Source organism: Citrus sinensis, chromosome 2 (assembly GCF_022201045.2).
Source record: "Citrus sinensis cultivar Valencia sweet orange chromosome 2, DVS_A1.0, whole genome shotgun sequence".
NCBI lineage: Eukaryota > Viridiplantae > Streptophyta > Magnoliopsida > Sapindales > Rutaceae > Citrus > Citrus sinensis.
Window position 1 is genome coordinate 10,167,275 of NC_068557.1, and position 11,678 is coordinate 10,178,952.

Genomic DNA, 11,678 nt, shown 5'->3' on the forward strand with positions numbered 1-11,678 from the left:
CATTTTCTGCTTCTTCCTCCTCAAGGATCGAAGGTAATCAGAAAGGTTTGATATAATAATCCAACATAAAATAATAATCATTACTAAATCAACTAATTTAACATAAAATTAAAAAAATTAATAATCAGCAAAAATTATCTAACTAAATTATTCTAAAAGACCTCTCAAAAAAAAATTATTCTAAAAGAACAGAAACACTTAAATGATTCACTAACTAGTAACTAAATTAACAGTTAGCAAAAATTTATCCACACAGCTAAGCAAATCAAGAAATCAACACAAATCCTTTTTCGTGGCTCGGCGTAGTGAAATGTGGGTCGGCGCGTGTGTAAATTTAGATTTTTTTTTTTATATATTTTAGATTTTAAAATAAAATAAAAATTAAAAAGCCGGTTAGGCCCAAGCACGGTCTTTATTGCTTAAGCCCAGCTCATGATGGGCCTGTAAAAATTAGGCCTAGATCTAGGCCGTCAAATACATTGGCAAACCCACACCCTACGTTACCGTATCATCTCTAGTTCACACTCATCTAACAATTTTAGTTATTGGATCCAATGAATTTTACATTCACGAGTCAACTAAAATCAACATAGGGACTCAACGGTAGAATATGGCCTCTCAAGACTCAATATTACGGGCGGCAAGTTTTTAGCGCTGAGACAAAGCTAAGTGATTATGAGATAATAGAGCTTTTTTTTAATATTGTTATATAGGATTAGGACTGTCTCTACATCACCGTGGCATGTACTCATCTGAAACGTTGTTTAAATTCTTTAAACCCTATCTAATATTCGATAGATATTCATTTCACTCACATTTCGTGAGAGAGAGACTGTCTCCACATCACCGTGTCATGTACTCCTCTGAAGCGTTGTCCAGATTCTTTAAACTCTGTTTAATATTTAAGAGATGTCCACTTCACTTACATTTCGTGAGAGGGATATCCATTTCACTCACATTTCATAAGAGACGTTCGAGAAATATCCACTTCACTCACATTTCATAAGAGACATTTCGTGAGAGAGAGACTGTCTCCACTCAATTATTTAATAATTGTAGGAGGACTGGAACTAACCCTATAATGCTTTTTTGGAAGCTCGAAACCTTATTTTTAACATTATAAGTGTAAGGGCTCTTCCACTGTGCCAAAAACCCATTGGTATACGATAATAGAGCTTGAATCAACATCAAATTTATTTATTTTAAATGAGATGTTAATTTCTATCAAAAAACCAAATGAGTTGTTGGTTACTTCATACAACGTCAGTTAGTTAAATAAAGACAACAACAATTAACAGTAAAATGTAAAAAATCAAGTGAATATATAATACTTTGTCTATGTAATTTTTTTTTTTGGAATCTTTTGCAAAATTCTACTACTTATATGCAAAATTAAATTCTCAAATAAATAATGTCGTGCAAAAATTATGGCTATATAGTTTCTTCTTCATATATAAATATTTTCTTCACTCTTCACATTACTGTTTTAATTTTTATACGTTCTAAATGTTGAAGTCGCACATTCTTAACTTAAAAAGGCTTTTATTAGTTATTACTCATCCATCATCTAATTCCAATAGATCTTCTTACGAATTTAAATCACCACTCATATTAGTGAAAAGGATGTGATAAAGAACAATTTAACTGCCCTATGGGCTTGATCTAGTCGTTTTTTATTATTATTTTAATTAATCACTTGAATTGAATCACTAAAAAGACTAAAAGTTGAATTGTTTTTCCCCAATCCTACTTTCTTTTTAATTAAAATGAGAAAGGACAATTTGATACGTAGCATATTATCATAACATTGCCATGCATGTGTGTGCAAGGACAGAATATATGGGATTGAACATATAAGTAAATGTTAAATTGAAATTTTGCTCATTTATTTGTAAGTTTAATTTTTTTGGGCCCTCCAAAATAATTCACAATTTTTACTATTATTAGCTCCATCAAACCAAATATTGATCCAATTGCCACTGCATAATATAAATAAGCCATATTATAGAGTTAGAATAAATAAGCATAACATTATTGAGTTTAACTACTGTTTATTAGTTATTTATTTGCTTTTATATACAGTACAAAAGTATTAAAAGATCAATGACATAATAAAATAAATATTAAAAGCAATTAAATAAAATTTTTATACTCAAAATAGACACAAATGTGGGGTTCAAAATATTTCAACGTCCACACAAGGACCACAACTCACAGTCCTCTCCCCCGTCTCAGTCGGTCGAAAGAAGTACAGAGAAATTGTTGCTATTGCTTTAGTCATTTCTACCCAACATCACTCGCAAGCTAAAATTTTTCCTTTCTAATTTTTCTAATATTCAATTTTCAGGATTTTAATTCCCCGACGAAGGATTTGTAGACTTGCATGCATTGCTTCACACTCAAAAATTAACTCCTATCTAATTAATCACTTGAATTACTTGCACTCTTTCGACGAAGCCCTCATCGGAATTTTGTTTCACAAAATATCAAATGCGTCATTACATTTAGAATAAAGATTATGGATAATCAAGAGAATCCAACGGAGATTGTTAACAAGAATACTGCATCGGAAGATGATCGTCATTTCGCCATTTCAATCAAATCATTGGTATCATCACTAGAACATATGATGGCTGATGATAACATATCAATATCTTCCAATTGTTGCATTTTCAGAAACCCAGTAATACTCTCGTGTCACAACCAAAAAGCATTCGCCCCCAACGGATTTTCCGTCGGCCCATTTCACCACGGCGAAGATCATCTCAAATTGAACGAGAAAATCAAACTCAGGTACTTGCAAGGCCTCCTCCGCCGCTCGCCGAACCCGAAAGAAAAGCTGACGGAGCTGCTGGAAGAAATAACCTCCTTGGAGGGGCTGGCCCGCGAGTGCTACGCTGAACCAATCCGATTTGACAAAGAGGAATTCGTAAGGATCTTGGTGGTTGACGGATGCTTCATTATTGAATCAGTCCGTAAGCATTCCAACGAGGTGAGCAAAGAACCTGACGATCCCATTTTCTCAATGGCTTGTTTAATGGAGCTTTTGAATCATGATTTGGTCTTGCTGGAGAATCAAATCCCTTGGTTTGTTCTTGAGCGTTTGTTTGTGTTGACATTGAACCAAGAAGTTCCCGGAAACATGGATCTAATTCGACTTGTGCTTCAGTTCTTTCAAGGGTTGTTTTCGTCGGATACAATACAAATAAATTCGGATCAGTACAGGAGCCATAAAATCAAACACATTCTCGACCTCTTACGATATTCTTTAATTCTACCAATACGATCCGAAAAATACACTGAGAAAAACGCCGGATGGGAACCCTTCAGCTGTGCTGCCAAGATCAACGAGGCCGGAATCGAGTTCAGTAGAAAAAGAGACTACAGCACAATCCTGGACATAAAATTCTACAATGGGACTCTTGACATCCCACCATTGGCAATACACGAGACCACGGAGACAATCTTCCGAAACCTCATCAGCTTCGAGCAATGTTACCCGAATTGCGACCCGTTTATCACGTCTTACGCGAAGTTCATGGATAATTTGATCTACACCACGAAGGACGTTGATCTGCTCACGGAGAAGGGCATTCTGAACAATTGGTTGGATCCTGACGATGCGACGTTGTATTTTAACAAGCTGTATAATGATACACATGTGAAGAAGTTTTATTATGATGATCTTTGCAAGCAAGTGAATGAGTATTGCAGAAGCTGGTGGAACAAAACGAGGTATTTTTATATGCATAATTATTTTGGTACGCCCTGGGCTATTGTTTCTCAAATTGCTGCTACTTTCCTGCTGTTGTTTACGTTCTTGCAAACTTATTACACCATTGTTGGTGGGGTGCAAAAACCAATTAGAGGATCAACTTACTCCTGATTTGTTTCAGATTTTAGCTAGCTAACATCTAAAATTACCTGAATTTTGAGGTTCTCTGTGTTTGAAATACTATCAATTGTAAAACAAATTAATTAACAACTTTCTTTTCTTTTTTTTTAAATATTTAGTTAGTTTTAGATGTGACACTGTTACCTTGGTTGATCCTAATGCTATGTCCTTTTCTAAAGTTATATATTGGAAATTGAAATTGTATAAAAAGAACTAGTCTCTCATGTCTCATATATAATCTCTCATTTGGTCCTGGTTGGATTTCGTTTTTGCGAACAGAAGTAATTAATTAAAGTCTAAACAGTACTACTACATAACATGTATCTTAATTATGTGATTCTTCGGTAACTGTTTAATCTGATTAGAAACTTAGGGGGCTGTTTTTTTTTTTTACTTAATTATTTAATTGAGTTAATTTTATCAGTTAAGTTATTAACTCAATTTGTCCTTTTTATTTAATAAAAATTTTCAGTCATTAAGGACCTATTTGGGGCAGCTGCCCCAAACGCACTATAAGTCAATAAGTTATTAAACTAATTTATTTAGCTTTTTTGTTTAATCTAAAAAGTCTAAATGACACCATTAAAATATGTTCTCCAAAATATTCCTATCCAATTTATTAATTTTCATCCTTACCTAAATCAAATATACTTTTTAGCAGTATTACCCATCTCTATAACTTATGATAATACGATGGTAGAATATTATTACTTATATCTTTTTATTTTCTTCAAATTAGCACTAATTATCTTTATAATTTTTTTATGAATATTTTTCATATAAAAACTATAATAAAACTAATACATATTAAAGGGTTACATCCAATTGAACAAAAATTATATCATGATAATATATTATCTCATTATGTTCTTTAATAAGTTTGTTATTTGTAATATTTATAATTTGTAAGGGCACAAATGAAAATATATTGGTTTTCATATATTTTAAATTAAAATAATAACTTAATACTTATTTTTAGCTATTTAAATAAGAAAACAAACATGTCATTTAAATTCAAACATTCAGTTTTATTTAGAATTTATACTAATTCAAGTCTATTCAATTTTTTTTTTTTAAAAAAAGGCCACCGCATATATTTGCTTACATCAATTTTCAAAAGAAATAAATTTAATATTCTTGCATGAAATTAATTGATTTGAGGCTCACGATTAAGAAGTAAAGATGTCAAAAGGGAAAGTGCTTACAAAATTAATTAACCAAGCCAATTTTATTTCACTCTTCTTTCAATCAAGAAGAAAGAATATTAGATGTAAATTCAATTATGACTATAATTTATCCCCTCAAATAACCAAACAAAATAATACGCCCGTACTAGAACCAATAGACTCAAATTTAACATACTCAAACCATATAAGCCAAACTGCTGGCCAATAATGCAACAACAAGTGGAACAGAGGAAGCGAAGGAATTGAAAGCCGAAGATGAAGCCCCGGAAGTTGAAGCCGGTGATGATGATGATGCTGGAGTCGAAGGCGCGGTGCCGGAAAAGGTGGTGATCTTGACCTTCATGCCTTGCTCACAGTGGCCTGATGTACCGCAAGCAAAGTAACGTGTCCCAGGCTTGACCAGTTTTACGACGTCGTTTCCACTGTTCATTGAGTCTTTTGCTGTTCCCAGGTCGCAGCTCTTGTAGGCACTCTCACTTGGGAGCTCTACCACGCTGTGGAGCCCTGGTGTGTACTTGAAAACTGCACACAATGTGTGTTAACTTGGTCATTTAATTAATTAATGGATCATAATTTTCTTTTGATCTGAACTTCATTGCATCAGACAAGAGGGATAAAGCAAACGTACCTATTTGATCGCCAACCTTGAATGTTTGGCCAGAAGCCCATGAATTGAGGTCAGCTGATTCAACCCAGCCTTGGCTACCACCTACAGTATGTTGTGCTGCTGAGGCCTCTTTAGCTGTCAATGCACTAATGATCAACACTAAGAAAGCTCTTTTGATATTCATTCTCTCCATTGCCTTAATTTCCCTTGATCAATATTTCACTTTTGACTTGTTGCAACTTCTCTATCTATTTGTATTTTGTACTTATATATATATAAAACGAAAGGCCCTATCTGTCATTTTTCATTAAATTTATATTCTTCCTTGTCTTATGATTTTACTATAATCCAGAACGTTGATTACTAACGATAGCCTTCAAAAGATGAATCCTGCAGTTACCATTTTGCCCCGGAACAACAATTATTTTATATTACACTACTTGACTGATTCTTCCTTATGATAGGGGCATTTTTGTGGAAAACTATGTTCAATATAAGGTTTGCCCGCAAAGCAAAATTTATTTGGTTAAAAGGTCATTGAAGCTTGGCGTTGAAACAAAGCCATCACAGCAATCATTTTCAGTTGAGGGCTAACTTGGAAACTTAATGATTTAGACATTACACAGATCAGATTTAGACTTTCTCCAGATTTGGAGAACAGCTTGCACAAGTAAAGCAAGTATTGGGTGAGCTGTTGTGATCATTATGTACATATGGTTAATTATCAGCTTTACAAGGTATGCATTGTCTCATTAATGTTCCTTTTTTTGATTTCTTATACCATCCTAGCAAAATGAATGAAGCCAGTAGGGTTTCAGGATCATAGCATGTAATTGCTTGCAGCTAATTAATACTGAAACATTTAAAAGATTTTGGTGAAATGATTCATATCATATCATAAAAGTTCAATTTTCTAGTGGATAATGATTAATTACCTATCCAGTAATTAATTAATTAAAGGGTAAAAGGAAAATTCATCGGGCCTAGCTCTTTTAAGGACATTAATTGTAATTATTGATTAGTTTTGACGTTTAAAGAAAGCTACAACTTGGTTATACACAATATCCTTGGCATTGATGCCCATGATGAAATCTGCATGTCCATAGCTTTTGATGAATTGAACACCAAGCTTGTCCCCGTCGTGAAACTTGAAACTGTCGAGCAAATTCTCGACATCGCTAACATCAGCCAGTGCATCGTTGCCTCCATAGCTGACGAAGAGAGGCAGGTCATGGGGAATGTTGGAGATATTGTATATGGGTGGTCTAAATTCCCCGTAATGCATTAGATTGTAGTCAGGTCTCCCATAGTTGAACTTTGCAATTACTCCATCTCGAACAGCTGAATCCAGAATTAAGTGTTATTAATATTTAGTACCTCCCAAATATTTTGTTGCACTATTGCATTCTCACCAACTTTTTTAAGGGCCAGAAAAAAAAAATTCGAGACACGTGTGGAGCTACCCGTAAGATGCTTGATTTTTACCAATTATTAGGACTTACTTTGAGCCAAGTGCACCATGTTTTTGGTTGATGTTGATTGAGGTTCATTTCTCAAGAAGAGATCGACTGTGGAAGAATTTAGACAGCAATTTCTCCCTGGCGAAAAGTTCATTAATTAGCCCGAAAATTCAATATGACCGTAAAACATTTTCCCAAGTAAAAAAATTTAAAATCCCTCTCAAAATGCATTGCAGAATAGTAACACAAATATCTTTATTGAGCTAAAAAATATTACCAGTAAGTGATGTTAATAAATCGTAGCAGTTAACCACAGGATTAGTGCAAAGGCTCTTGAGAAAGTCAGCTACGGGTTTCCTATTATCAGGGGAACAAATTGTTAAAGAAAATTAATTATTCATTTAGTTCTTGGTAATTAATTCTTACCCTTTTGGATTGAACTCAGCCAAACCTAACAGTGTAGTAATCTGTCAGAAAAAAACCAGAACTTAATTGATTAGGAAATGTTGTTACACTTACGTGCTTTGTTGGAATTAATAATCTATAATGAAATTCATTAAACTCAGTTACCTCCCCAACAAAAGATTTGGCAGCAATAACGCCAAGAGCAGTTCTCATGTAGCTCAAGTAAGCAATGGGGCTCAACAAGGCAGCTGATTTGAGCTTGTCCACTTGTAATCCTTCTGAGAATGATGCCAATGCTATAAGAGTTCCCTGTTAATTAATAGGTTTACTTATTGCCCAGTTTATCAGCTTGATCAATTAATTAAAAGAAATTTATGCTAATTATTAATTTATTAGATTTAATTTGTACTCAGCAAACCACTCGCCCTTTGGCTAAGTGGCAGTTACAGACCCTACAAAGTATTAGCGGGTTTAATTCTTTTTTCAATTATAGAAAATAATTAAGTGAAAGCGGTTTTTTTTTTTTTTCAAATGTGAGTAGAGAAATATTTCTAAAATATTATAGCAAATTTTTTTTTTCAAAATGTGAATAGATTAAACAACATTTAAATATTAGAGAGGATAGACAAAATTGAACTCACCAATGAATGGCCCACGTAATGAATCTTCTGCCCAGTTTGTTTGTAAACATGGTCAAAAACAGCTGGTAGATCATATGCCACAAGTTCATCCCATGACCAATTCCAAAATTCCTGCCGGTCACTGATTTTGATTAATAGCGTGCAAATTTAATGTTCATGTGGTAAAAATAAATAAATAAATAATAAAATTTAAAGAAGAAAGAAAACCATTTGACTGGGGTCAAGGGAGGTGTGACGTCGGCTAAATCTGGTCCCTCTAGTGTTAGCAATCCATACATCAAACCCATGATCAGCTAAAATCAACGGTAGATTTTGTTCAGGTGGATTAAGCAGCCATGTCAGTCCATCCTGCACGCCAACAAACAAAATCGACCTCTCGATCAAACAAATCAGAACTCTTAGCACAAACACAGACGAAATTAGCAGCCAAAATAAATATATCGGTCTGCTGCCATAACACTCCGAAGCGGTGGCCTTTGCCCACGTAAGTAAACCGACAAATAAAAAAGAGACGTCCATGCAGCGCATGTGAATGTGATCTGGCCTCGCAGCAAAGCTAACATTGAGATCTTGATTCCTGGGCCCTTTTTTTTTTTAATTGGAGCCTCAAAGGGTGCATGTTTTTTAGCGCCATCAGAAGATTTAGCCAGTAATACTGAAAGAATACAACGAAGTAACAGGGACAAAGAATCACAAGAGTTTTGCCTAGGAAATCAAAATATGCCGAACAAAAATCCTTAGCTCATGTCTATCTATTACTATTAGCCTGGCTCAAATTACTCTTGTTTTGCTTCTTCACTTGGTGAATGACAAAAGTGATTGTTAACATAGATCATCTTCTTACTTTTTCGAAAAAGAAGCTTTGCCTTACTTTCAGTAAGCCGTTTACATTATCCCTTCACTTTACCAAGAGGCGGAAAATTTTCTCTCTACTTCTTGACCCACGAGTAATTTTTAGAGGATAGCAAGCATGGGGCAAGCACGGGTGGTGATTCAATTCCAAAAGGGTATGCTCAAACTTGGACGCTTTGGTCAAACAATAGTAGACTTGACTTTAAAAGATGCACTAACCAGGCTGGCCATATAAAAAGCAACTTATTATCTTTTTCTTTCCTAACGAACCTTGATTACATGTTGAGGCATGAGAGACTAAATTTGAAATTTGATGGCGTAAATCAAGCCACCTTCTATTGAAAAACACCTTTGTTATTGGAGCCTTTAGCTGATTTCAACTGCATGATGCTCATGAGTGAGAGAATTCGACTTGCAAAGTTTACTTTAGGACAAAGAAATTATTATTAATAATGACACTTTCGGCAACATGCGTTGATGGCACATGTTAATTATTTAATGTCATTATTTTGATCAGAATCATTGCAATTTCAAATCACCATAATCTCGCTTGGACTGTTAGACAGGGTACTTGGACTCTGTATTTGTCATGTTGTTAAACCCAGAATCAGGTTTCACACTCAGTACAGAGTGATCACAGAAGCAGGCACCAGCCCAGTGTCACCTTGTGCCGCATGAGGCAGCTGACTAAAGACACATTTATTAACGCATGCGGCGTGACTAAGATATTAAGTCAATTAACTTACCACTAAGACCCCATGTTGTATTAACACCGGCGGTCGCTTAATCTGGACTCCACCAGCAGCACGGCCTTCCGGTATCCTCTGCAAGTTAAGTATGTACCCATCTTTGGTTGTCACCTGAAAACAAACATGCCCCACGTTAATTAAAATCATTTTCATATACAAAAATTCAGTCAGTCAATTGTATTATAAAACTGTACATTTAAGATCTGTGTGCTCTTACATCAATTTCCTGGCACTTGTAGCCATGTATGATCACAGAGGAAGCGCATATACCAATCTCCTGTGCAGCCGTAGCATCCCCGGCTCGACCCAACCAACCCCGACTCGACCCATATGCTGAACGGGACTCGAACACCAAAAGGACCAACACACGGAAGATCAAGAACTGGCCACGGAGAGCCATATCTTGTCTTGTTTTGCTTATTGCTTGGCAGCTTGGCTGTGAAGATGTGACAATGAAACTTGTCCTTTATATATGTGATGCTGAGGAGGTATATAGAGTGGGAAAGCAATTTTTGTTTAGTTTATCTTTGTTGGCTTGCACAACTGATTGCTAAAGCATTTTTGGAATGGGGTCGCGGGGCCCAGCTTTTGCTTTTGCTTCTTATCGCCAACAAACCGGATATTTGTGTACATACGTATATGCATAACAGCTACGTACGCGCATATGCAATCCAAATCCATGAATCATGATTGATACAAAGCTGAAATCAAAATGTGAAATGATAATTTCGATTCTGAAAGCTAAACAGATTGCAGTTGACAGAGACAGCTTCTGGAGTCTGGTGACTGGATGGATATTGGAGGTTACAGGGGAAATGGGGCATTCGCCTTTACGTGTATAAGAATAATAAGTAAAGATTCATTGGGTCCAATCCAATAAACGGCCACAACAAATTTTAGATTCAGTTTGTGTTTCAATAACTGATGATGAATTCGTTTCATGTGGAATTGCAAGTAACTTCGTGTTACTCTTCATTCTAATAAGTAAAATCGTGTCATTCATTGAACATAATACTTGTACCATAGCTTGTATAGAAATCTTGGAATGTCTGGAGTTACTATGAACAACATACGCAACAGGTCAACTTATGTATTTGCCCATTTCCAGATGTACTTCACACAAGGTCAAGCCCCAAGTCAACACTCATTACTATAATTTGTGCCAAAGGAAAATTCATACACACAGCGTCAGTGACAACATATGCTGCTTTAGAACCTTTTGCAGTACTCCGAGTCAGTGCTACCAGTTTCAAATGGTCTTGAAATGTGTGGGAAGAGCATCAGAAGCTACGGGCACAGTTAACGGAGTGTGTGATGGATAAAGGAGTAGAGAGATAAAGAAATAATCGGAACAAGGCATGTGCCAAAAGATGCCCACCCACCCATCAATTTCATTATCAGTGTCTTTTGACTTTGCAAGCGCCTATGCCTTTTCAGTTTTCACATTGGTGTCCCATAATCAGATGCAGTGGAATAAATGTTAACTTTCCAAAAGTGCTCGGTTTTTCACTCTCTAATTTCTATCTTTATGCCTCCATCACCCACTGTCCGGAAAAAGCTACTAATTAACATCTTAAATTCGTGACTCTCATGTGATGTGAGCATGGTTTGTAAATTGCAATTGATGCACTTTGGTCCTTGTTGGCTTTTCGGGAGGGCCAGTGTCCACAATATTTTTGCTCATTCATTGGGCTAAAACAAAGTGGGCAAAAGTAAAATCAGGGCATGGCTCATAGGTTTTTGTATAAATTGCAGTGAAAAGGACTGTTAGCCCTTAACGTATGTGGTAGGAGGACATAAAACTCTTGTACATCGGGAAATTCTGTTAATTACTAGTTTATTTTAATTAAGAAAAGGATAATATTGTATATCTTTAAAAAAA

The 11,678-nt window shown here is 35.4% G+C and overlaps 3 protein-coding genes across 3 annotated transcripts; 1 reads left to right on the forward strand and 2 right to left on the reverse strand.

Annotated features, from left to right (window-relative positions):
- Positions 1-2,518: 2,518 nt before the first annotated feature.
- Positions 2,519-3,886, forward strand: LOC107175845 (UPF0481 protein At3g47200-like). Its single transcript, XM_015527625.1, has one exon. It carries the CDS (start codon positions 2,519-2,521, stop codon positions 3,884-3,886), a length of 1,368 nt encoding a protein of 455 aa, XP_015383111.1.
- Positions 3,887-5,104: 1,218 nt separating this feature from the next.
- On the reverse strand, positions 5,105-5,947 carry LOC102626264 (mavicyanin-like). The gene is made up of 2 exons (XM_006469974.4): positions 5,711-5,947; positions 5,105-5,604 (listed from the first exon to the last, which is right to left on the reverse strand). The coding sequence occupies exons 1-2, from the start codon at positions 5,880-5,882 to the stop codon at positions 5,258-5,260; spliced, it is 519 nt and encodes a 172-aa protein (XP_006470037.1). The 5' UTR covers positions 5,883-5,947; the 3' UTR covers positions 5,105-5,257.
- A 704-nt stretch (positions 5,948-6,651) lies between these two features.
- LOC102625976 (triacylglycerol lipase 2) lies at positions 6,652-10,277 on the reverse strand. The gene is made up of 9 exons (XM_006469973.4): positions 10,014-10,277; positions 9,794-9,907; positions 8,403-8,543; positions 8,196-8,306; positions 7,720-7,863; positions 7,576-7,616; positions 7,427-7,506; positions 7,192-7,287; positions 6,652-7,030 (listed from the first exon to the last, which is right to left on the reverse strand). Exons 1-9 carry the CDS (start codon positions 10,194-10,196, stop codon positions 6,708-6,710), a joined length of 1,233 nt encoding a protein of 410 aa, XP_006470036.1. The 5' UTR covers positions 10,197-10,277; the 3' UTR covers positions 6,652-6,707.
- Between the last annotated feature and the right edge of the window lie 1,401 nt (positions 10,278-11,678).

Excerpts from the sequence above, each read along its gene's own strand:
- LOC107175845 (XM_015527625.1), top strand. The coding sequence starts at position 2,519 with ATGGATAATCAAGAGAATCCAACGGAGATTGTTAACAAGAATACTGCA.
- LOC102626264 (XM_006469974.4), bottom strand. The coding sequence starts at position 5,882 with ATGGAGAGAATGAATATCAAAAGAGCTTTCTTAGTGTTGATCATTAGT. Across the intron at positions 5,605-5,710 it reads CAAGGTTGGCGATCAAATAG|TTTTCAAGTACACACCAGGG; the intron begins GTACGTTTGCTT and ends CATTGTGTGCAG.
- LOC102625976 (XM_006469973.4), bottom strand. The coding sequence starts at position 10,196 with ATGGCTCTCCGTGGCCAGTTCTTGATCTTCCGTGTGTTGGTCCTTTTG. Across the intron at positions 8,544-9,793 it reads TACAACATGGGGTCTTAGTG|GATGGACTGACATGGCTGCT; the intron begins GTAAGTTAATTG and ends GTTGGCGTGCAG. Across the intron at positions 7,617-7,719 it reads CCAAATCTTTTGTTGGGGAG|ATTACTACACTGTTAGGTTT; the intron begins GTAACTGAGTTT and ends TTTTTCTGACAG.